Source organism: Trichomycterus rosablanca, chromosome 16 (genome assembly GCF_030014385.1).
Source record: "Trichomycterus rosablanca isolate fTriRos1 chromosome 16, fTriRos1.hap1, whole genome shotgun sequence".
NCBI classification, from domain to species: domain Eukaryota; kingdom Metazoa; phylum Chordata; class Actinopteri; order Siluriformes; family Trichomycteridae; genus Trichomycterus; species Trichomycterus rosablanca.
The window spans coordinates 27,044,131-27,068,767 of NC_086003.1; the positions used below are offsets into that span (position 1 = coordinate 27,044,131).

General features: G+C 41.2%; 1 protein-coding gene across 2 annotated transcripts; it reads left to right on the plus strand.

The window, feature by feature from the left end:
- Window positions 1–992: 992 nt before the first annotated feature.
- Window positions 993–21,269, plus strand: trpc6a (transient receptor potential cation channel, subfamily C, member 6a). Of its 2 annotated transcripts, XM_063011176.1 has the most exons (12): window positions 993–1,132; window positions 5,395–6,148; window positions 7,785–7,964; window positions 8,058–8,222; window positions 11,402–11,618; window positions 12,986–13,213; window positions 13,316–13,580; window positions 15,295–15,490; window positions 16,630–16,833; window positions 18,680–18,721; window positions 20,461–20,536; window positions 21,095–21,269. In XM_063011176.1, the coding sequence occupies exons 1-12, from the start codon at window positions 993–995 to the stop codon at window positions 21,226–21,228; spliced, it is 2,601 nt and encodes an 866-aa protein (XP_062867246.1). In that variant the 3' UTR covers window positions 21,229–21,269. The 2 variants fall into 2 exon arrangements, with proteins under 2 accessions (XP_062867246.1, XP_062867248.1); XM_063011178.1 differs by lacking the exon at window positions 18,680–18,721.
- The last annotated feature ends 3,368 nt before the right edge of the window (window positions 21,270–24,637 follow it).

The window sequence follows — 24,637 nt, forward strand, 5'->3', positions numbered from 1 at the left end:
AAACAAAACAAAATTGCTTTAAGAGCAACTTTTAAAAGAATTAAAGTCACATAAAATTTTATTGGTTTTATAAATTTATGCTAAATTTTCTTGGTTGAAGTGTCCTAAAAGTGAAACATCATTAGACAACACAGCAAAACGTCTGTGCTCTAAAGAACGCAGTCCTCATAAACAGGAGCTTAAAATAGTCTCGTACCCTGACGGTCATCAATATGAAGAACTATAAACATGAGAAAGGGACCAAGACCGTGGCTTCCCATGACCCCTTCTGTGGTTTTTACCTTTTGACCTTATCAGCTGCACTCATACATCCACAAGGAGCTTACTGAACACCAGAGTGACCGTACATGCACGTACTCACTTATCAATGTGGGTACGCACACAAACGCTCACATATATTACAGCCGAAGGGAGGACAGGGAGACAGAAGCATGAAGCTGACTGTATGGTTTGATTGGTCAGTGTGGAATTCCATTGAAGCCGTTTCCCACAGCTAGATCTGTTGTCCAGAACACAGGAAATGATTTCCTGGGAATACAGACACTGTTGGACTTTCTCAGTAGGTTATTTATCAGACAGCAGGTGTAACTGTGCTTTTTATAGTTTATATTTAGTTATTCTAATGTGAAACTATTGTGTGTTATAATGAGGATATTTATTAAAACTGTTATTTAATAATATGTAACTGTAAAGATATTTTCAAAACAAGAAACATAACATGAGCTTATCTTCTTATTACTAATAACTGAACACAGAGGGGTGGCTTAAACAAGCTAAAGATACCAAAGGATTTAAGGATTGAAGGCAGCCAAAATTCCTAAATACTCTGTATTAGCTCAAGCTGTAAACGAAGACCAAACCCCAGCAGACTGAGGAGAAGGTGATTTTTACTAGACAATAATGCGCTGTTCGTCTGTTCCTGCTGGATGTTTGGATTACTGCTGGCTTTCACACTGTTACAGAGTTTGAGTTTCATTGTTTTGGCTGGAAAAATGAATCAAAGAAGGACTTTTTCTGAAGATAAAAATCAATCAAACCTTCACACCAGTGGACAGAGGAACAGAAGTAAAGACAATCTGCTGGTGAATGCTGAACTTGATGATGGATATTGTTATTATGGACATTTTCATAGGTGAGTTTTTGCTGAGAATTATACTCACTTTATATATTTATCATACTTAACATGTAACTGTTAATCTTTTTACAAATAAATGTAAACCTATCTAGTATCAATGTCATAATTTAGTAAACATAAATTATTTTACATAGAAAATAAATGACAGTGAATGTGAAATGTATAAAATTAAAGCTTATTTAAATGTGAATGTTTATTACTGAATGATGTTGCACTGTGTGTTAAATATACACCTTAAGTAGCTCAATGTCTATTTTTCTATTACTTATTACACAGTTAGTTTACATAATAAAAATGCATAACCCTGTATAACCAAACAGCATAACCTTCACATGTGGTGTAACATAGCAAAATGTACAAATCCTAAAAACTTTACTCCTAATATTTAGTTATTTAAAGTTTAAATGTGTCACTTTATCTCTTGATGCATTGCAAATGTTAAATTGCATTATAAATGTGTTACATTAAAACCACCTCCTTGTTTCTACACTCACTGTCCATTTTATCAGCTCCACTTACCATATAGAAGCACTTTGTAGTTCTACAATTACTGACTGTAGTCCATCTGTTTCTCTACATACTTTATTAGCCCCCTTTCATCCTGTTCCTCAATGGTCAGGACCCCCACAGGACCACTACAGAGCAGGTATTATGTAAGTGGTGGATGATTCTCAGCACTGCAGTGACACTGACATGGTGGTGGTGTGTTAGTGTGTGTTGTGCTGGTATGAGTGGATCAGACACAGCAGCGCTGATGGAGTTTTTAAACACCTCACTGTCCCTGCTGGACTGAGAATAGTCCACCAACCAAAATATATCCAGCCAACAGCACCCCGTGGGCAGCGTCCTGTGACCACTGATGAAGGTCTAGAAGATGACCGACTCAAACAGCAGCAATAGATGAGCGGTCGTCTCTGACTTTACATCTACAAGGTGGACCAACTAGGTAGGAGTGTCTAATAGAGTGGACAGTGAGTGGACACGGTATTTAAAAACTCCAGCAGTACTCCTGTGTCTGATTCACTCATACCAGCACAACACACACTAACACACCACCACCATGTCAGTGTCACTGCAGTGCTGAGAATGATCCACCACCTAAATAATACCTGCTCTGTGGTGGTCCTGTGGGGGTCCTGACCATTGAAGAACAGGGTGAAAGCAGGTTAAAAAGGTATGTAGAGAAACAGATGGAATACATGGTATGGTAAGTGGAGCTGATAAAATGGACAGTGTGTATAGAAACAAGGAGGTGGTTTTAATGTTATGGCTGATCAGTGTATATGGACAAAAGTAATGGGACACCCCTTCTAATCTGAATTTGTGTGTTTCAGCCACAACAATTGCTAACAAGTGTAATAAATCAATTATATAAAGAAGATTATAAGATTATATTCTTCCAACTTTGCAGCAGCGGTTTACAACAGTTTAGGAAAGGCCCTTTACTGTTATAGCATTACTGTGCCCCTGACTAAAATCAGTGCCCAGCCATACATACTGTATGCTCATTTGACTAAATTCCCACAGACATACATCATTGTCAGTCTTGTGAGAAGCCTTCTCAGCTGTTTGTTTAATTTGTTTTAAAAGGTTTTGTTCAACATTAAATACATTTGGAGCAGACATTGAAACAATGAGAACTATTTGCAGAAATTTAAACTTTAAATAAACTTTGTAAGCTGAAGAGCAGAGAGATACAGACATAGGTCAGACATGCAGACAGAGAAAACGGATTACTTTGTGCTTGTGGTAAATCAAATGTTACATAAATCTGGGTGCATGTCTGTTGTTCACTCTGTATAAACATTCTCAGAGACGATCTGTTTCCTCTGCAACCCAGCTAACGTTGTAGGAAAAATACAGAGCAAGTTGATGTGACACACAGTAATTTCAACTTTTACCTGTTATTCATAGTTAAGAACCTACACAATCTACATGGGATCTCGAATACATCGTATCGAATCTCAGCTCTGCTTGCCGGCTGGGCTGAGCAGCCACATGAACAACGATTGGCCTGTTGTTCAGATAGGAGTGGGATATTAGAAAAAAAGCCGGATAAGGACTCTCTTATGGCTGGTGCAATTGGTGGTGTAACATAGCAAAATGTACAAATCCTAAAAGCTTTACTCCTAATATTTAGTTATTTAAAGTTTAAATGTGTCACTTTATCTCTTGATGCATTGCAAATGTTAAATTGCATTATAAATGTGTTACATTAAAACCACCTCCTTGTTTCTACACTCACTGTCCATTTTATCAGCTCCACTTACCATATAGAAGCACTTTGTAGTTCTACAATTACTGACTGTAGTCCATCTGTTTCTCTACATACTTTATTAGCCCCCTTTCATCCTGTTCCTCAATGGTCAGGACCCCCACAGGACCACTACAGAGCAGGTATTATGTAAGTGGTGGATGATTCTCAGCACTGCAGTGACACTGACATGGTGGTGGTGTGTTAGTGTGTGTTGTGCTGGTATGAGTGGATCAGACACAGCAGCGCTGATGGAGTTTTTAAACACCTCACTGTCCCTGCTGGACTGAGAATAGTCCACCAACCAAAATATATCCAGCCAACAGCACCCCGTGGGCAGCGTCCTGTGACCACTGATGAAGGTCTAGAAGATGACCGACTCAAACAGCAGCAATAGATGAGCGGTCGTCTCTGACTTTACATCTACAAGGTGGACCAACTAGGTAGGAGTGTCTAATAGAGTGGACAGTGAGTGGACACGGTATTTAAAAACTCCAGCAGTACTCCTGTGTCTGATTCACTCATACCAGCACAACACACACTAACACACCACCACCATGTCAGTGTCACTGCAGTGCTGAGAATGATCCACCACCTAAATAATACCTGCTCTGTGGTGGTCCTGTGGGGGTCCTGACCATTGAAGAACAGGGTGAAAGCAGGTTAAAAAGGTATGTAGAGAAACAGATGGAATACATGGTATGGTAAGTGGAGCTGATAAAATGGACAGTGTGTATAGAAACAAGGAGGTGGTTTTAATGTTATGGCTGATCAGTGTATATGGACAAAAGTAATGGGACACCCCTTCTAATCTGAATTTGTGTGTTTCAGCCACAACAATTGCTAACAAGTGTAATAAATCAATTATATAAAGAAGATTATAAGATTATATTCTTCCAACTTTGCAGCAGCGGTTTACAACAGTTTAGGAAAGGCCCTTTACTGTTATAGCATTACTGTGCCCCTGACTAAAATCAGTGCCCAGCCATACATACTGTATGCTCATTTGACTAAATTCCCACAGACATACATCATTGTCAGTCTTGTGAGAAGCCTTCTCAGCTGTTTGTTTAATTTGTTTTAAAAGGTTTTGTTCAACATTAAATACATTTGGAGCAGACATTGAAACAATGAGAACTATTTGCAGAAATTTAAACTTTAAATAAACTTTGTAAGCTGAAGAGCAGAGAGATACAGACATAGGTCAGACATGCAGACAGAGAAAACGGATTACTTTGTGCTTGTGGTAAATCAAATGTTACATAAATCTGGGTGCATGTCTGTTGTTCACTCTGTATAAACATTCTCAGAGACGATCTGTTTCCTCTGCAACCCAGCTAACGTTGTAGGAAAAATACAGAGCAAGTTGATGTGACACACAGTAATTTCAACTTTTACCTGTTATTCATAGTTAAGAACCTACACAATCTACATGGGATCTCGAATACATCGTATGGAATCTCAGCTCTGCTTGCCGGCTGGGCTGAGCAGCCACATGAACAACGATTGGCCTGTTGTTCAGATAGGAGTGGGATATTAGAAAAAAAGCCGGATAAGGACTCTCTTATGGCTGGTGCAATTGCGACCTCTGCTGGCTGATTGATGGCGCCCGCACAGAGATGGAAAAAGAGTGCTGTCAGGGTGTGTCTCTCCGTACACAGTGCAGATCCACATTGCACTCGTCAAAGTGTAGGTGACAAAATGCATACAGCTGCTGCCCACGTGTCGGAGGGGGCATGGGTTAGCTTTGTTCTCCTCAATCAGAGCGGGGATTGGCATTAGTGGAGAGGAAGCATGACGCAATCGGGCAATTAGCGTTAAAAGTTGAGAGAAAAAGGGGAGGAAATGCATAAAACAAAATGTAAATATATTAAAAAAGAATAATTACAGCATCACTGACTGCAATAAACACTTTTCTCATAATTTGATCTCTATATTTCACTAAATGTTGAATGAACCTTAAGCAGATAAACATTTCGAATGACGTGGCGTTTGTTTTTGGCAGTGACGGTACCCATCAGACTCGTCAGAATCTGGCAAAGAGCAGGAGGCAGGCTACACGTGGGGCAGCCTATATGTTCAACGCTCACCCCAACAGCCTGACACCAGTAGAGGAGCGCTTCCTTGATGCAGCTGAATATGGAAACATTCCTGAGGTGAGACGCATGCTGGAGGAGATTCCTGGCCTGGATGTAAACTGTGTGGATTATATGGGTCAGAATGCTTTACAGCTGGCCGTAGCAAACGAACACCTCGAAGTTACTGAACTTCTGCTGAAAAAAAACAACCTGTCTCGGGTCGGGGACGCCCTCCTTTTAGCTATTAGTAAAGGCTACATCCGAATTGTGGAGGCCATCCTGTCCCACAAGGCCTTTGCTGACTCCAGAAGGCTAACGGCTAGCCCACGGGAGGCTGCCATGCACGACGACTTCTTTGCATATGATGAAGACGGGACTCGATTTTCTCATGACGTTACGCCAATCATCCTGGCATCTCACTGCCATGAATATGAGATCGTGCACATCCTGTTGGTGAGGGGTGCTCGTATCGATCAGCCTCATGACTACTTCTGTGCCTGTGATACCTGCAATTATCATCAGAAGTACGACTCCTTCAGTCACTCCTGCTCACGAATCAATGCCTACCGAGGTCTGGCCAGTCCAGCTTACCTCTGTCTGTCCAATGAGGATCCAGTACTGGCTGCGTTAGAGCTCAGCAATGAACTCGCCTGTCTGGCAAACATTGAGAAGGAATTTAAGGTAAAAGTCATATAGGTCTGGAATACTGGTTATGTTATATATGTTTAGCTTAGCAGGTAGTGGCTAGTTTCTCTGCCTATCTAGTAACCAGTCAGTTTTCTCCAGTTAAAATGCTCCTATTGTATACAGGTTCTAACCCTCGGAGGGTTCCATGTTAATACTCGCCTATTTTAAAATTACATAAATATTTTACATACATTTTACTTCCACTTCTGTTCATAGGTGTTTTAATTATAGACAGTTATAGACATCCTTCATTAATGCACCGATGCCATCAACTGTGAAAACAATGATGCATTAATGGATCATACCCACTGACGCATGGCCATTAATCTATTCAAAATTTTACCTTGAGGTAATCAGGCATCATTAAAAAATTGGGACTATCAGCTCTCATCCAGTAGCCAAATCCAGCACATATAATCTATTTTCTCAAAGTTTATGAGTACATATCCAGAATACAGAATTCTTTCCTGTATTCAAACATCTATGGCTGTGTTCCAATCCACAACACTGAATGCAAGGCAGGAATACCCTGGACAGAGTGTCAGTCCATCGCAGGGCCTTTAGCACATTTTATTGTTTTGTGGATTCGATTTTAAATAGATATAATTGCCATTTTTACCAATTAGTCTACATTTAATCACCCATACTGACAAACTGGAAAAGTAATTATTAGCAGTGAGTCTTGGATACGTCTCTACAAGCTTTGTCGTTTTGGCTGTATGGTTTGGGTCACTGTCATATTAAAAGCTGAGCTGTTGGCCACACTTTGAGGTTTTCTTCAAGGTTCCTGTATTTGGCTGCATTTATCCATTCCTATATAAGGAGTACAGAAGAGAAGGTTGTTTTTAGGGAGCTGAAAGTTGAATTTTGGGAGCTAGTTTAGAGTGACCTGGATTGCTTAATTTTGCTGGGTGTCCAGCTCAATAAAGGTTCAAGGTTGTGCCAAGCTTCTTCTTTTATTTTAAAATAATTAAGGCCACTGTGGTCTTGAGAACACTCAAAGCTGTATATATAATCTTTGCATCTTTGCCACAATTTAATCACAAAAAGAGGCCGCTCAGGTGGCGCAGCAGTAAAAACACACTCTGGAACCAGAGCTGGGATCTCGAATACATCAATACGTGAGCGGCCACATGAACAACGATTGGCCTGTTGTTCAGATAGGGGTGAGATTAAGCCGGATAGGGTCTCTCTTATAACTAATGCACTTACGAACCTCTGCTAGCTGATTGATGGCGCCTGTACAGAGACGGGAAAAGAGTGCTGTCAGGGTGTGTCTCTCCGTACACAGTGCTGATCTGCACTCATGAAAGTGTAGGTGATAAGATCCATACGGGTGCTGCCCACGTGTCGGAGGGGGCGTGGGTTAGCTTCATTCTCCTCAATCAGTGCGGGGATCGGCATTGGTGGAGAGGAAGCATGATGCAATCGGGCAATTGGACGCGCTAAAAAAGGGGAGAAAATGCATAAACAAAATATATATAAAAAAATCCAAATAGAAGTTTTCACTCATTATAGACAATAGAATAAGTATAGACTGATGTGTAAAAATGACAACCACTAAGGGATAGTGTGCCAGGGGTGAATAAAATCTCTACATAAACTGTATCTAATAAATCCCTTTACTAAGAATGATTACAGGAAACTCTCCATGCAATGCAAAGACTTTGTAGTTGGACTTCTGGATCTGTGTCGAAACACTGAGGAAGTGGAAGCCATTTTGAACGGAGAGGAGGACGAGACGTGTGAATTACCCGGGCGGCCAAGTCTCACCCGACTAAATCTGGCAATTAAGTATGAACTAAAAAAGGTAAAGTTCAGCTCACGTGACTAAACTTATTCTTAAGAAGTGTATTTAATTTGTCTAGTATTAATGATGTGTTGATCTTTTTGTCCTGTACAGTTTGTTGCACATCCTAACTGCCAGCAGCAGCTTCTCTCAATTTGGTACGAGAATCTACCTGGATTGAGACAGCAGACCACAGCCATTAAGTTGTTGGTGGTCTTGGGTGTTGCAGTTGGGTTGCCTATTTTATCCATAGTGTACCTGGTGGCACCATTTAGTAAGGTTAGTGAGCCTAACTGATATGGAGCAGCATTTTTATACAAAGTGACTTATAGCTAATGCCAAGTTCAGACTACACGACTTTCCAAGTTGTCAGGTCGCTGTACAGTTCACACTACACGACTGGATCTCTTGTAATCGATGTATTCTGATATAAGCTGTATTAAGCCCCTGTCCCACCTTTTTACACTCCTCCCCTGCGTTTCTCCTCACACTGCATCTTGCGTTCTCATTGGCTGTTGTTGTCGTGGATCTTTTGTTAGAATCGATCCGAATTTATCAGGAGGCTAGGTGACGTTCTTTAAAAGTTTTATTCAGAAAAGGTTGGTTCGTCTTCCAGGTCACAGCAGCTGCGTTCTGAAGCCTCTAAGTGAAGAATGCAACAGACCTCGAGCAGAGCGCTCAGTTGTTATTTATAGTTTACCGCCACCCCCTAGTGGCCAGGTGTAGAACTACTCCATATAAGGTATGCCTTTTGTTCCAGGCTTCCACTCAGCCAGTTCTAACCGGTTTTATGCCACGTGGCGGTCTGGCCCATTTCCAATTACATTCCTTGAATACCAAAATGTTTTAGACCAATATTGTAATGCCCAATAATAATTTATATTATAACAATTCCCCCTTTGAATGCAAAACATTGCATTCACTGTTCAACATAGCACTCATTGCCAGTTGTGAGACTCGGATCCAGATATTTGACATGCTGGAAATCTCTCTTCGGTCGCCAAGCGCCGAGCGCTCAGATCAAGTTGTTGAACAGTCCACACATAGCGATTGAGAGCCGAGTTTCGATCGATGAGCAAACGCCAAGTTGCTCCTGAGCCGGCAAAGCCGACCAGTCAGCGAGCGAAAATCAGGGCAAAGATTGTGAAGTGTGAACTAGGCATTAGCTAAACAGTGAACAGTGCTCAGGATTTAAGCTCATAATCTTTTGAGCTGTAGTCCAGATACTTAACGTTTGCACCTTTATTACCCTTTAAAACAGGAAAGGGGCCGTCTGCCCCCTCTGCCGGCCAATTTAGTACCGCAGAAGGACACGACTATTAACATGACTCACTGCCGAACTAATTCAGCAGCTGCCATGTTACAATAGTAATTATCCTTGTGACAGATTTCAATTATTAATCAGTTCTGTGACGCCACATTTTAAAAATTATGTACATATGATGTTTAACTAGTATTATTTTAGTATTAATTTATTGTTTTCTAAGATGTAACTTAAGTTATAAGTCACTCTGTGGTCAGAATACAGTGTATCACAAAAGTGAGTACACCCCTCACATTTCTGCAGATATTTAAGTATATCTTTTCATGGGACAACACTGACAAAATGACACTTTGACACAATTAAAAGTAGTCTGTGTGCAGCTTATATAACAGTGTAAATTTATTCTTCCCTCAAAATAACTCAATATACAGCCATTAATGTCTAAACCACCGGCAACAAAAGTGAGTACACCCCTTAGTGAAAGTTCCTGAAGTGTCAATATTTTGTGTGGCCACCATTATTTCCCAGAACTGCCTTAACTCTCCTGGGCATGGAGTTTACCAGAGCTTCACAGGTTGCCACTGGAATGCTTTTCCACTCCTCCATGACGACATCACGGAGCTGGCGGATATTCGAGACTTTGCGCTCCTCCACCTTCCGCTTGAGGATGCCCCAAAGATGTTCTATTGGGTTTAGGTCTGGAGACATGCTTGGCCAGTCCATCACCTTTACCCTCAGCCTCTTCAATAAAGCAGTGGTCGTCTTAGAGGTGTGTTTGGGGTCATTATCATGCTGGAACACTGCCCTGCGACCCAGTTTCCGGAGGGAGGGGATCATGCTCTGCTTCAGTATTTCACAGTACATATTGGAGTTCATGTGTCCCTCAATGAAATGTAACTCCCCAACACCTGCTGCACTCATGCAGCCCCAGACCATGGCATTCCCACCACCATGCTTGACTGTAGGCATGACACACTTATCTTTGTACTCCTCACCTGATTGCCGCCACACATGCTTGAGACCATCTGAACCAAACAAATTAATCTTGGTCTCATCAGACCATAGGACATGGTTCCAGTAATCCATGTCCTTTGTTGACATGTCTTCAGCAAACTGTTTGCAGGCTTTCTTGTGTAGAGACTTCAGAAGAAGCTTCCTTCTGGGGTGACAGCCATGCAGACCAATTTGATGTAGTGTGCGGCGTATGGTCTGAGCACTGACAGGCTGACCCCCCACCTTTTCAATCTCTGCAGCAATGCTGACAGCACTCCTGCGCCTATCTTTCAAAGACAGCAGTTGGATGTGACGCTGAGCACGTGCACTCAGCTTCTTTGGACGACCAACGCGAGGTCTGTTCTGAGTGGACCCTGCTCTTTTAAAACGCTGGATGATCTTGGCCACTGTGCTGCAGCTCAGTTTCAGGGTGTTGGCAATCTTCTTGTAGCCTTGGCCATCTTCATGTAGCGCAACAATTCATCTTTTAAGATCCTCAGAGAGTTCTTTGCCATGAGGTGCCATGTTGGAACTTTCAGTGACCAGTATGAGAGAGTGTGAGAGCTGTACTACTAAATTGAACACACCTGCTCCCTATGCACACCTGAGACCTAGTAACACTAACGAGTCACATGACATTTTGGAGGGAAAATGACAAGCAGTGCTCAATTTGGACATTTAGGGGTGTAGTCTCTTAGGGGTGTACTCACTTTTGTTGCCGGTGGTTTAGACATTAATTGCTGTATATTGAGTTATTTTGAGGGAAGAATAAATTTACACTGTTATATAAGCTGCACACAGACTACTTTTCATTGTGTCAAAGTGTCATTTTGTCAGTGTTGTCCCATGAAAAGATATACTTAAATATCTGCAGAAATGTGAGGGGTGTACTCACTTTTGTGATACACTGTAAGCTGACAGAAATGATTTATTGGGCATTTTAAGAAAAATATCTCACTAGAAAAAAAGACCCCGGATCACAGTTCTCATGGTAATAAAATAGCAGTCCCAAAATAGCTTATCAGCTATCTGCTGCATGTGAAATAAATATCTGTTAATGAAAATAATCCAGCGCAGATAAACAAAGCGGCCGAACAAACATTCGTTATAAACAGTGAGGTTATTTTTTGGTGTGTCTCTCAGACTTGTACGTCTGGCTCACTCCCACTTTCTGCTCATCCGGTTTTGTTCTCTCCTGCAGCTGGGAAAGATCATGCGAGGCCCGTTCCTCAAGTTTGTGGCTCATGGAGCATCTTTCACTATTTTTCTGTGCTTGCTGGTCTTCAACGCAGCCGATCGTTTTGACGGAACCAAACTGTTACCAAACATGACTGTACACGACTACCCGACACAGCTGTTCCGCATGAAAACCACAACAATGACCTGGATGGAGATGCTCATTAGCTTCTGGGTTATAGGTCAGTCTAACAAACCTACTCCTATCAGCACTACTTAAGATAACACTTTATTAATCCCCAAAGGGAAACTACAGAAATTACTTCCAGGTTATAAAGATTCTGATCCGACTTTGAGTCTAAAACATATTTATTGATGTCATAATATGATATTAAAGATTTTAATATGCTCAAATTTAGTCAATTAGCCAAGACATTTATTGTCCAATATTCACTTTTACACCGATACTAAACCAAAATGACATGTGAGAAACAGAACAATCTTTTGTGCTGGTTTGTTATAACCAATTACCTCAGTTTGTTTGATTACACATAGCTGGATCAGCCACAGAACCACCTTCTAGTTTCTACACACACTGTCCATTTTATCAGCTCCACTTACCATATAGAAGCACTTTGTAGTTCTACAATTACTGACTGTAGTCCAGATGTTTCTCTGCATGCTTTGTTAGCCCCCTTTCATGCTGTTCTTCAATGGTCAGGACCCCCACAGGACCACCACAGGACCATCATTCTCAGCACTGCAGTGACACTGACACGGTGGTGGTGTGTTAGTGTGTGTTGAGCTGGTACGAGTGGATCAGACACAGCAGCGCTGTTGGAGGTTTTAAACGCATCACTGTCACTGCTGGACTGAGAATAGTCCACCAACCAAAAACATCCAGCCAACAGCGCCCCGTGGGCAGCGTCCTGTGACCACTGATGAAGGTCTAGAAGATGACCGACTCAAACAGCAGCAATAGATGAGCGATCGTCTCTGACTTTACATCTACAAGGTGGACTGACTAGGTAGGAGAGTCTAATAGAGTGGACAGTGAGTGGACACGGTATTTAAAAACTCCAGCAGCACTGCTGTGTCTGATCCACTCATACCAGCACAACACACACTAACACACCACCACCATGTCAGTGTCACTGCAGTGCTGAGAATGATCCACCACCTAAATAATACCTGCTCTGTGGTGGTCCTGTGGGGGTCGTGACCATTGAAGAACAGCATGAAAGGGGGCTCACAAAGCATGCAGAGAAACAGATGAACTACAGTCAGTAATTGTAGAACTACAAAGTGCTTCTATATGGTAAGTGAAGCTGATAAAATGGACAGTGAGTGTAGAAACAAGGAGGCTTTAAGTTGGCAAACACAGTCATGGACAATTTTCTATCTCCAATTCACCTCACTTGCATGTCTTTGGACTGTGGGAGAAAACCAGAGCACCCGGAGGAAACCCACACAGACACGGGGAGAACATGCAAACTCCACACAGAAAGGATCCAGACCACTCCACCCAGAACCTTCTTGCTGTGAGGTGACAGTGCTACCCATTATTTGATTAGAAAAAACACAACCAGTTGTTTCTTCTGTCTTTCAGGGATGATCTGGGCAGAGTGCAAAGAGATTTGGTGTCAGGGTCCTAGAGAGTACCTCCTCGAACCATGGAACATGTTGGATTTTGGAATGTTAGCCATTTTTATAGGCTCATTTGTCACGAGGATTATGGCCTTCTGGCATGCATATGAAGCACAGAGTTATGTTGATAAACATTACACAGATATAACAAATGTAACTTTACCTCGGGAGGTGCAGTACTTTCAACTCGGTAAGTAAAAGCACCACACAGAGGCAAAACTGATTAAATAATAAAATACTAAGTAACTTAACTTGCTCCTTTGTTCTACTTGTTTTGTTTTTTTGTTATTAGCTCGTATTTACTGGCTGCCCTCAGATCCACAGCTCATATCAGAAGGACTCTACGCCATTGCCGTGGTTTTAAGCTTCTCTCGGATTGCGTACATCCTCCCAGCCAATGAAAGCTTCGGACCACTGCAGATCTCTTTAGGACGAACCGTGAAAGACATCTTCAAGTTCATGGTCATCTTCATTTTGGTCTTTCTGGCCTTTATGATTGGGATGTTTAACCTCTATTCGTATTACCTGGGTGCTAAACAGAATGAGGCCTTTACCACGTAAGTAGTACAGAGGCTACACAGTGTTATGGAGAAATTTGATATTATGTTTGATATCACCTAAATATTAGCAAATTATTTTGCTGCATGTGCATTAAATACGTATAGTTGTTAAATCTGCTTGAGATGTGGCTGGCAGTCTAGAATACAGAGATAAGCAACATGTCTTTAAGCTGTGAGCAGATAAGAAACCACACTTAGCACAGAATGGAGGTTCCAAAGTCCAACACCCAGTGTGCAGTATACACCGATCAGCCATAACATTTAAACCACCTCCTTGTTTCTAAACTCACTGTTGGCTGGATATTTTTGGTTGGTGGACTATTCTCAGTCAAGCAGTGACAATGAGGTGTTTAAAAACTCCAGCAGCGCTGCTGTGTCTGATCCACTCATACCAGCACAACACACACTAACACACCACCACCATGTCAGTGTCAGTGCAGTGCTGAGAATGCATGCAGAGAAACAGATGGACTACAGTCGGTATTTGTAGAACTGCAAAGTGCTTCTATATGGTAAGTGGAGCTGATAAAATGGACAGTGAGTGTAGAAACAAGGAGGTGGTTTTAATGTTATGGCTGATCGGTGTAAAGTGAGGGCCATAGTATCTGTTCCTTGTTCTTCTTCAGATACACTGCTGTAGGAACCCACGATCATGCCAATAAATTCTCCAGTCCAGTCAACTGTAATCTTTGTTTTCATTTATCATCTCACCTTATTTTTCCATGACACAGTTAACTTTATTGCCCTTTTGCCATTCTTGATGAAAACTGTTATTGGCCGTCTGGGCGTATATGCAGACATAACTGGCTATGTCTTTGGGCAAGGGGGGTGGATTTGCACCCTTTTTCTAGGGTATTCATACCTTGTGCATGTAGGTATATGTACAGTATGTTATTATACTAATTAAAAACAAGAACCACAGTGACACTCAGGTGGCACAACAGTCCAGTGAACTAGCCCAGTGGTCCCCAACCGTTTTATTGACAATCACACTCTAAAAGATGTTTTAGTTTGAAAAACCAGATTCTCTTTTAATAACATCTGTCTGCTCCTCTTGACGCGTTTGACATGTACCTATTTCAATCACTTGATAACAAAAAATTAAGAGTACATGCTAGCTAAAATGCTAAAAGGTGGGAGTGTCTCATTGCAGCAAAAAAAGCTCAGGGTTCCCACTGATTTTCCATCACTGGTGAGTAGTATTGGTTTGCACTTTGTGTTTTTTATTATGCTCGTCATATAATTTTATTTTAATTCCTCCCACCCCCTGCCAGTCCCTGAAATTATATCTTATATGAAACCGGTTCGTGGTGCTAAAAAGGTTGGGGACAGCTGCACTACCCCACCAGTGCTGATGTCTTGAGCTCTCAAGCCTGAATCTCTGTTGTGCTATCGACTGGCTGGGCACCCTTACCGAGGGATGGTTTATTTATCATATACTGTATTAGTGCAAGGCTTACCACAACACTGCCCCCTGTGGGACACTTTTTTGTGCGGGTGAAAATAAATGGTTGGCAAATGCTTGCTTGTTGAAAGGGATGCATGGCAGACTGCAGTACAGTTTTGGAATTAAATTTGACTAAGTTGGGATGTAAGGGGGACAAAAAAGCAAAACCACAGAAATACTGCCAGCCTGACAAAGCAGAAATGTATTTGATCCAATAAATATATAGTGCAATCCCTCTCTTCCTCTCTGTTACAATTCCCACAGCATAGAAGAAAGCTTCAAAACGCTGTTTTGGGCGATTTTCGGACTCTCAGAGGTGAAATCTGTGGTGGTAAACAATGGGCACAAGTTTATAGAGAACACAGGCTACGTTCTGTATGGAGTGTACAACGTCACCATGGTCATCGTCCTGCTCAACATGCTCATTGCCATGATCAACAGCTCCTTTCAGGAAATTGAGGTATTGAAGTTTTTTTTATTTTATTGATAGTAAGTAGTAACTGTTGCTGTCCATTTTATCAGCTCCACTTACCATATAGAAGCACTTTGTAGTTCTACAATTACTGACTGTAGTCCATCTGTTTCTCTGCATGCTTTTTTAGCCTGCTTTCACTCTGTTCTTCAATGGTCACAACCCACACAGGACCACCACAGATCAGGTATTATTTAGGTGGTGGATCATTCCCAGCACTGCAGTGACACTGACATAATGGTGTGTTAGTGTGTGTTGTGCTGGTATGAGTGGATCAGACACAGCAACGCTGCTGGAGTTTTTAAATACCATGTCCACTCACTGTCCACTCTATTAGACACTCCTACCTAGTTGGTCCACCTTGTAGATGTGAAGTCAGAGACGATCGCTCATCTATTGCTGCTGTTTGAGTCGGTCATCTTCTAGACCTTCATCAGTGGTCACAGGACGCTGCCCACGGGGCGCTGTTGGCTGGATATTTTTGGTTGGTGGACGATTGTCAGTCCAACAGTGACAGTGAAGTGTTTAAAAACTCCAGCAGCGCTGCTGTCTGATCCACTCATACCAGCACAACACACACTAACACACCACCACCATGTCAGTGTCACTGCAGTGCTGAGAATGATCCACCACCTAAATAATACCTGCTCTGTGGTGGTCCTGTGGTGGTCCTGACCATTGAAGAACAGCATGAAAGGGGGCTCACAAAGCATGCAGAGAATCAGATGGACTACCTTAGTAACTGCAGAACTACAAAGTGCTTTTATATGGTAAGTGGAGCTGATAAAATGGACAATGAGCTTAGAAACAAGGAGGTGATTTTAATGTTATGGCTGATCGGTGTATGTCCACGTAGTGTACTTTGATACCTAAAGTATTTCTTTTAAAGCATTGTTTACTTAACTATAAGACTTAAATGACATGTCAGTGTGTTGATTGACAAACAGTTAATATGGTTAAACAAACTCTTGGTGTTGGGACAACTCTACAACTCAATCCTCTGTATTTGCGATCTTATATTATCAGGGTGTGAGTATTATTCATATGAAACTGATGCAAATATGCATCTACCTTCATCTTCTCACTGTGGTAGCCTCAGTACATCCTGATCTCTGTGCTGTTTACAGGATGATGCAGACGTGGAGTGGAAATTTGCCCGTGCCAAACTCTGGTTCTCCTATTTTGAGGAAGGCAGGACTCTCCCTGTACCGTTCAACCTGGTGCCCAGTCCAAAGTCTTTGCTCGGGATGAGCCTAGGGCTGAAGAAACTTCTGCTGAAAGTCATCCACAAACACAAGAACATGATGAAGAGCGAGGCAGAACTCAGTGAGGTGACACATATCCTAGATCTTACAGACTCACACCACATTCCTAAACACCAGATGTGGAATGAGTACTAAAATATTTTACTCAAGTAAAAGTACTCTTACTTTAATGAATTTTTACTTAAGTACGAATAAAAATCTAAAAATCTACTCAAGTAAAAAGTAACTCAATTAAAATGTACTCGTTAAGTTAGTTAAACGTAACTTAGTTACTTTTTTAATGGGGGGGGGGATATATCTCACAATAGTTGTTTTGAATTAAAATATAATAGAAAAAACATGTTGATACAACATTTAAAACATTTAGGGATGTGTAATGTGTCAGTTTAGTACAGACCAACCCATAAAACTTTCTCAAACTGTATAACCACTGAAGTTGGCATTAATTGTGGATTCTATAGACCAGCCTTCTTTTCATCACCAGCAAATACCAAACAACAATCATACTGCAAATCTCAGAACTCAAAACAAGTCACGGTTACAAGTGTTGTGACTTTCACTAAATGACCCAAAGAAAACCTTCAAGATGTATAAGACAAAACTTTACCATTCTTTGACATCAGACTATGTTATCAAATAACGAAACAGCAAACTCCAAACATGTTAAACTTTTAAAATCGCCCTTCCCTCCCTCCCTCTATACCTAGATTACAGCTCCTTTATTTTAGCACCAGTTTATTTTCCATCCCAGAATTCACTCAGTAACGGATGTTATTTAAAATGTAGTGAATTACAATTCTTAATACAAAACATACCTAAGTAAAAGTAAAATTACTGGTTGTAAAATCTACTTTAAAAAGTACACAATTACATACACAAGTACACAAAAAAACTACTCAATTACAGTAACGCGAGTAAATGTAATTCGTTACTTTCCACCTCTGCTAAACACTTAGTCAGGCACTATCAAATAATAAAAATAATACAAATACAGTTTAAATGGATTAACCAACTATTTTCCTGTTTACTGTTTTAATTTGATTTAACTTGTTGATGGGGTGATAAACTAAATAAATTACAATTGATGCCACTCAGTGGTGCCTATTTACCACTGTTTATCAAGCGAAGCTAACGAACGCACCTCACTGAGGTGTGCCAGAGGACTATGAGATACAGCTGGGAGCTCAGGTGGTGCAGCGTGATAAGTCTCTAGCACACCAGCGCCGAGATTCTGAACCCCTGGGCGCCCTCTAGCAGGCATAATTGGCTAATGTCTGCAGCAGACAAAATTGGCCTCCAGTCTGCTAGGATAGGAAATGACAGGATTATGCAGAGGGGTGGGGCTGTGTAAGGATCCTGGTTGCCCAGAGCACCTGCACAGCGGTGGAGGAGCGCAAAGGTCGGTGCGTGGCTCTCCGTGCACGTGCAAATCCACGGAGGTGTGGGTGTATTAGAAGGGATCAGTAGACTGTGCACACATATGTGTGTCAGTCAAGTCACCCGCTCCTTAGGCATCACTAGGGGTCCCCAGCAGCAAATTGACTACGTGGTATGTGGCTGCTGACACCACCTCTAAATTTTAATTCCAAGTGTTTTAGACACACCCACTGCCAACAGTTATATGTTTCCAACTTTGTGACAACAGTTTTGGGAAGGCCCTGTTCCAACATGAATGTGCCCCTCGTAGTCAGGTGTCAACATACTCGGTCATATAGTGCATGTAAACATGTAAACACTGTCTGCATGTAGTAATAGTACCTAACAACTATGGAATAAGTAACGTTTTACAAAAAGATCCCTGAAAGACACAGAGTTAATGATAACTGATAACATGACCATACAAACAGGTACAACTGCAATAAATCGAGACACTTTCATTGTTTCATACATTGTATTCTTGTTCTTTTTTTAGTTAGGAGGCAAAGTCAACAGATCTACAAGTCAGCGCTATCAGGTATGAAACTTACAGCAGTAATTACTCAATTACAAATAGTTCATGGTCATCTTCATTTTGGTCTTTCTGGTCTGAATGATTGGGATGTTTAACCTCTATTCATATTACTTGAGTGCCTTTACCACCACGTAAGTAGTACAGACGCTATATAGTCAACTCTAAAATGATTGTCATTTTGCAATTCCTGATGAAAACTGCTATTGGTCGTCTGGGCATCTACACAGACATGATTGGCTATGTCTTTGGGGAAGGGGGGTGGATTTGAACCATGTCCAGGGTATTCCTACCCTTGCAAGTGTCCTCTCAGGGGTTATTACACTAATTAAAAACAAGAACCACAGTGACACTCGAGTTTGGATGTAAGTGAAATTTGCACAATGTTCCAAAAACATCAGATGTACTTGATTAGTCCAGATATATTTAGTGCTTGAAGTTTGCCTTTTTCCACCCCAGTTTAACAGTAATTATTTAGTGATTATTTAGTAATAACATTGAAATTAGGGTGACCATATTTTGGTTTTCAAAAAAGAGGACGGACACCTGCGCTGGGTTCGGAGGCGCGGTAGGCAAAGTAATTTCATGTAATTGGTGGCACCATGGCAATGTGTATGGGGTAGGGGTTTCCATATTTGACAGATGCATCAATAACCATGCAACTATGTTAATGAACTTTAATAAATAAACAGCTACTAAACAAGACAACTAACAAATGCATTTACTGTGATAATCTTATTACTCTCAGTTCAGCATTTGGCATTTTACTGTAATTCTGTAATTAGGCATTTGTAAGAGAAGTGTGAGAAGGCTGGACCTAAAGAGAAACGTGAGATCAGTGCAAAAACACGCAAAGAATAGTGCACACAGACTACAAAATCAGAATCCATGATGTTTTTTGGTGATTTTGAAACATTTGTTAGGTCTTAAAAAGAGAAAATGTCCTGGAAAAAGAGGACGTATGGTCACCCTCTTTAAATGATCTAAAATTAATGCCTAGAATTGTTTTTATTTTACTTCTAATGTACAATTCCCCATATAAACCTAGTTTCACAACTCCATTTAAAATCTGACAATGTTAAAAAACCTGTTGGAGGTGTCTGGTGGCATAGCAGGGTATTCCGCTAGCACACCAGCGCCGAGATTCTGAACTCCTCGGCGTTGTCATCGGTCAGCTGGGCGCCATCTAGCGGGCATAATTGGCGGTGCATGCAGGGAGGCATGGCCGGAATATATGGTCGGGGTCTTCAAACGCTGTGTAAGGACCCTGATTGGCGGATAAAGACGCCTGTGCAGAGTGCATGGATGGAAAAGGGTTCCGTTAAGGGCTGCGCGCGGGTCGTCGGAGGCGTGAGCAGCAATATACCCTCCTAAACTGCAAAATATTGGGGATCCCCCAGCAGCGAAAGATAAATTCACTACACTAAATTGGGATAAAATGGGAGAAAAATGCATAAAATCTATTTAAAAAAAATACTGTTGTTGTTATTAGACTTTAATTTCAATTCCAAATAATATTATTGTGCTTTACAGTTTTAAAACAAATTAGCATTAGCAGAATTCCTGTGTAAGCAACATTAAAATTTTATTTTTAGTAGAAAAACAGAGCAAAACTTTGGACACTACATGTTTTGGCTAAGGATAACTAATAATACGGTTTTATGTTTAAAATGTTTTAATGTTTTTGAAGGTCACATGACTTTAAATTTGCACACACTGTTTTAAAATAAATTTCATTTCTACAGAAGATAATGAAACGTCTGATCAAGCGCTACATCATCAAAGCTCAAGTGGACAAAGAGTTTGATGAAGTTAATGAGGGTGGGTTCTGTGTTCTTTATATGCTCTTTTTTTGCAGCATTTTTCCCAATTTTCCTTTCAGTCTAGTCGTATCCAATTACCCGATTGCTTTACGCTTCCTCTCCACTGATGTTGATCTCCACCCTGGTTGAGGAGAGCTGAGACTGACACACGCCCCCTCCGACACGTGTGCAGTAGCCGACTGCATCTTTTCACCTGCACAAGGCGAGTTCATTTGCGAATCAGCTTTGTGTACGGAGAGCCACACCCTGATCCATTATTCCACGACTCTGTGCAGGCACCATCAATCATCCAGCAGAGGTCATAACTGCATCAGTTATGAGGTCCCGTCAGGCACCCTCCTAGTACAACAGCCAATCCTCCTGTGTAGGCACCCAGCCCGCCGCATGGCAGAGCTGAGTTTTGAACCGACAAGTTCGAAATGTCAGCTCTGATGTGCTAGAGTGTTTTACCGCTGCGCCTCCTGAGCGCCCCTCTTTATTTGCTCTTTCTCTTACAATCTATAATATACTGGGTGATGTGAATATTATTAGTGATCACACTTGTTCCTTGTTGCAGGTGAACTAAAGGAAATAAAGCAGGACATTTCTAGTTTGCGCTACGAGCTACTGGAGGAAAAGGCGCATCACATGGAGAGGATGGCTCAGCTTATCAGCAAACTTGAAAAACACGCCTGTTTGAATAAGGAGTGAGGGTTTAGTGTCAGTGTTGTACAATGTGAAATTCTTATCAGGTGGAACTCTGATCTCAGGATTGCAAAAATCACACAAGCTTGCTTATATACACCGATCAGCCATAACATTAACCCTTTGATGCACAACCTGGGTCAAAAGTGACCCAACTGTTTTTATTTTCTATATCTTTGCAATAAATTAATTTTGTCATTCAAGCTTCCATGAATTCCTCAAGTAACTTGTTTTTGATCATCACAAATCCTTATTTCAGTTTTATATTTTTTACTTTTTTAATAAAAATTTTTTTGTATCACTACCCTTCTAATGCACAACATGGGTCAAAAATGACCCTTATGTATTTACTATGGAATTTGACAGGAACTACTGACATTTGTAAGTGTTTGTAGTCAAAAACATATTTACTGATCTTTTGAAAGACAACCAAAGATTAGGCTCTTCAATCTTGAATATATTCAATACCATTTGCTTGCTAGCTGTTTACATATTCTAGTATAGATAGCTTTTATTAGCTAAGACAGTAAATACATGAATAACTGACTAATGTGCATATGAAAATATTCTTGAATGGATGAATATGGGTCATTTTCCACCCATGTTGTGCATTAGAAGGGGTTTGCTTAGCTTGTGCATCAAAGGGTTAAAACCACCTCCTTGTACTTGTACTTCTACGCTCACTGTCCATGTTATCAGCTCCACTTACCATATAGAAGCACTTTGTAGTTCTACAATTACTGACTGTAGTCCAGCTGTTTCTCTTCATGCTTTTTTAACCTGCTTTCACCCTGTTCTTCAAAGGACCCCCACAGGACCACCACAGAGCAGGTATTATTTAGGTGGTGGATCATTCTCAGCACTGCAGTGACACTGACATGGTGGTGGTGTGTTAGTGTGTGTTGTGCTGGTATGAGTGGATCAGACACAGCAGCGCTGCTGGAGTTTTTAAATACCGTGTCCACTCACTGTCCACTCTATTAGACACTCCTACCTAGTTGGTCCACCTTGTAGATGTAAAGTCAGAGACGATCACTCATCTACTGCTGCTGTTTGAGTCGGTCATCTTCTAGACCTTCATCAGTGGTCACAGGACGCTGCCCACGGGGCGCTGTTGGGTGGATATTTTTGGTTGGTGGACTATTCTCAGTCCAGCAGTGACAGTGAGGTGTTTAAAAACTCCAGCAGCGCTGCTGTGTCTGATCCACTCACACCAGCACAACACACACTAACACACCACCACCATGTCAGTGTCACTGCAGTGCTGAGAATGATCCACCACCTAAATAATACCTGCTCTGTGGGGGTCCTGTGGGGGTCCTGACCATTGAAGAACAGCATGAAAGGGGGCTAACAAAGCATGAAGAGAAACAGATGGATGATTACAGTCAGTAATTGTAGAACTACAAAGTGCTTCTATATGGTAAGTGGAGCTGATAAAATGGACAGTGAGTGTAGAAACAAGGAGGCTTTAAGTTGGCAAACACAGTCATGGACAATTTTCTATCTCCAATTCACCTCACTTGCATGTCTTTGGACTGTGGGAGAAAACCAGAGCACCCGGAGGAAACCCACATGGGTGGGTGGGTGGGTGGGTCTTCATACACTGTGTAAGGACCCTGATTGGCGGAAGAGACGTCTGTGCAGAGTGCAGGACGAGAAGAGGAGGGCTGTACATGTGTCGTAAGAGCGACGTGCTCTCCTCGGATGCAATCGGGTATCCCTCAGCAGCGGAAGACCAAACTGAGTGTGCTAAATCGGGAGGTAAATGGGGAGAAAATGCATAATGCAGAATGGACCCAGTACGATCCTGACTAGGATGAACTGGTTACAAAAACATGAATGTTAAATGCAATAAAATGTGTTCAATTGAAAAAAAAAAAAATACAGAATAACAAATTTGGAGACTCATGTCGTACATGTCAAGTATTTATTCAGTATTTTAACAAAAATATTGAACCCGGACACTGAAAACGCACGACTTTAGTAACACTGAGAGACGTTTGAAAAAACACGAACAACAAAATAGTTTTTTTCATTTCAAAAGGAATGAAATCATTCTCATGATAAGATACAGTACATGACAGCATTTCAATAACAAACGGCAGAACATTTTAAATGAACAAAACTAATCAATGATCAGTAGGGTAACTCTTAAGATTTAGGAATGCACAAGCATGTCTATACTGGTAACCATTAATTACATTCTACTATGGTGGTGAAACCCCAACCAAGCAAGCAAGTAAGGAAGTCATCCATCAAAGCTCCACATTTGCTTTTAATACTTTCTTTGGATGCCAACATTCCTAGTTAGCTACAAACTTTTGCTGATACACAATTCTACAAGACGTTGAATCTTTTGTATACAAACTGAGAATACGTTTGACCCCTAAACGTTTTCCTAAATATTGAAAAAAGTTAAAAGCTAAATAATGAAAAATAGGTGAAATGATTGAGCTACTTTTAGAATAAGGTGATACATTATGAATAAAGGTTTTGTTTTAAATATATTTTGGAATTGACTGGAAGCTTTATAATTACTACATAAATAAAACTGTGTAACATAAGCAGCTCCTTAAAGGTATTCGACTTGCTTTGCTTTTATGAGAAGCAATCCTCCTCACAACATCGCTATATATACACAATATAAGGGGTGGCACGGTGGCTAAGTGGGTAGCACTGTCACCTCAAAGCAAGAAGGTCCTGGGTTCGATCCCCAGGTGGGGCGGCCCGGGTCCTTTCTGTGTTGAGTTTGCATGTTCTCCCCGTGTCCGCGTGGGTTTCCTCCGGGAGCTCCGGTTTCCTCCCACAGTCCAAAGACGTACAAGTGAAGTGAATTGGAGACACTGAATTGTCCATGACTGTGTTCGATATGACCTTGTGAACTGATGAATCTTGTGTAATGAGTAACTACTGTTCCTGTCATGAATGTAACCAAAGTGTAAAACATTAAAATCCTAATAAACAAACAAACACAATATAAGATAGAATTTCATTAATAATAATGTTTCATTTATTTTCATCAACCTTATTATATTGGTCAAAAGTGCAACGGGTCACACTTACACCCATATACTCGTATCTGGGGGAAATTAAGAGCAGCCAAAGCAGTCTTTCGTTTTTAGAGGTGAGAGAGAGGGCAGTGGTAGTTCGGTGGTTAAGGTACAGGATTAGTAATCAAAAGTTTGCTGGTTCAAGCCTTACATTTTAAATGCATTTTCTCCCCATTTTCCTCCCGATTTAGCACACTCAGTTTTGTCTTCCGCTGCTGAGAGATACCAGATTGCATCCGAGGAGAGCACGTCACTGTACGCCTCTTCCAACACGTGTACAGCCCTCCTCTTCTCGCCCCTGCATTCTGCACAGGCGTCTCTTCCGCCAATCAGGGTCCTTACACAGCGTATGAACACTCACC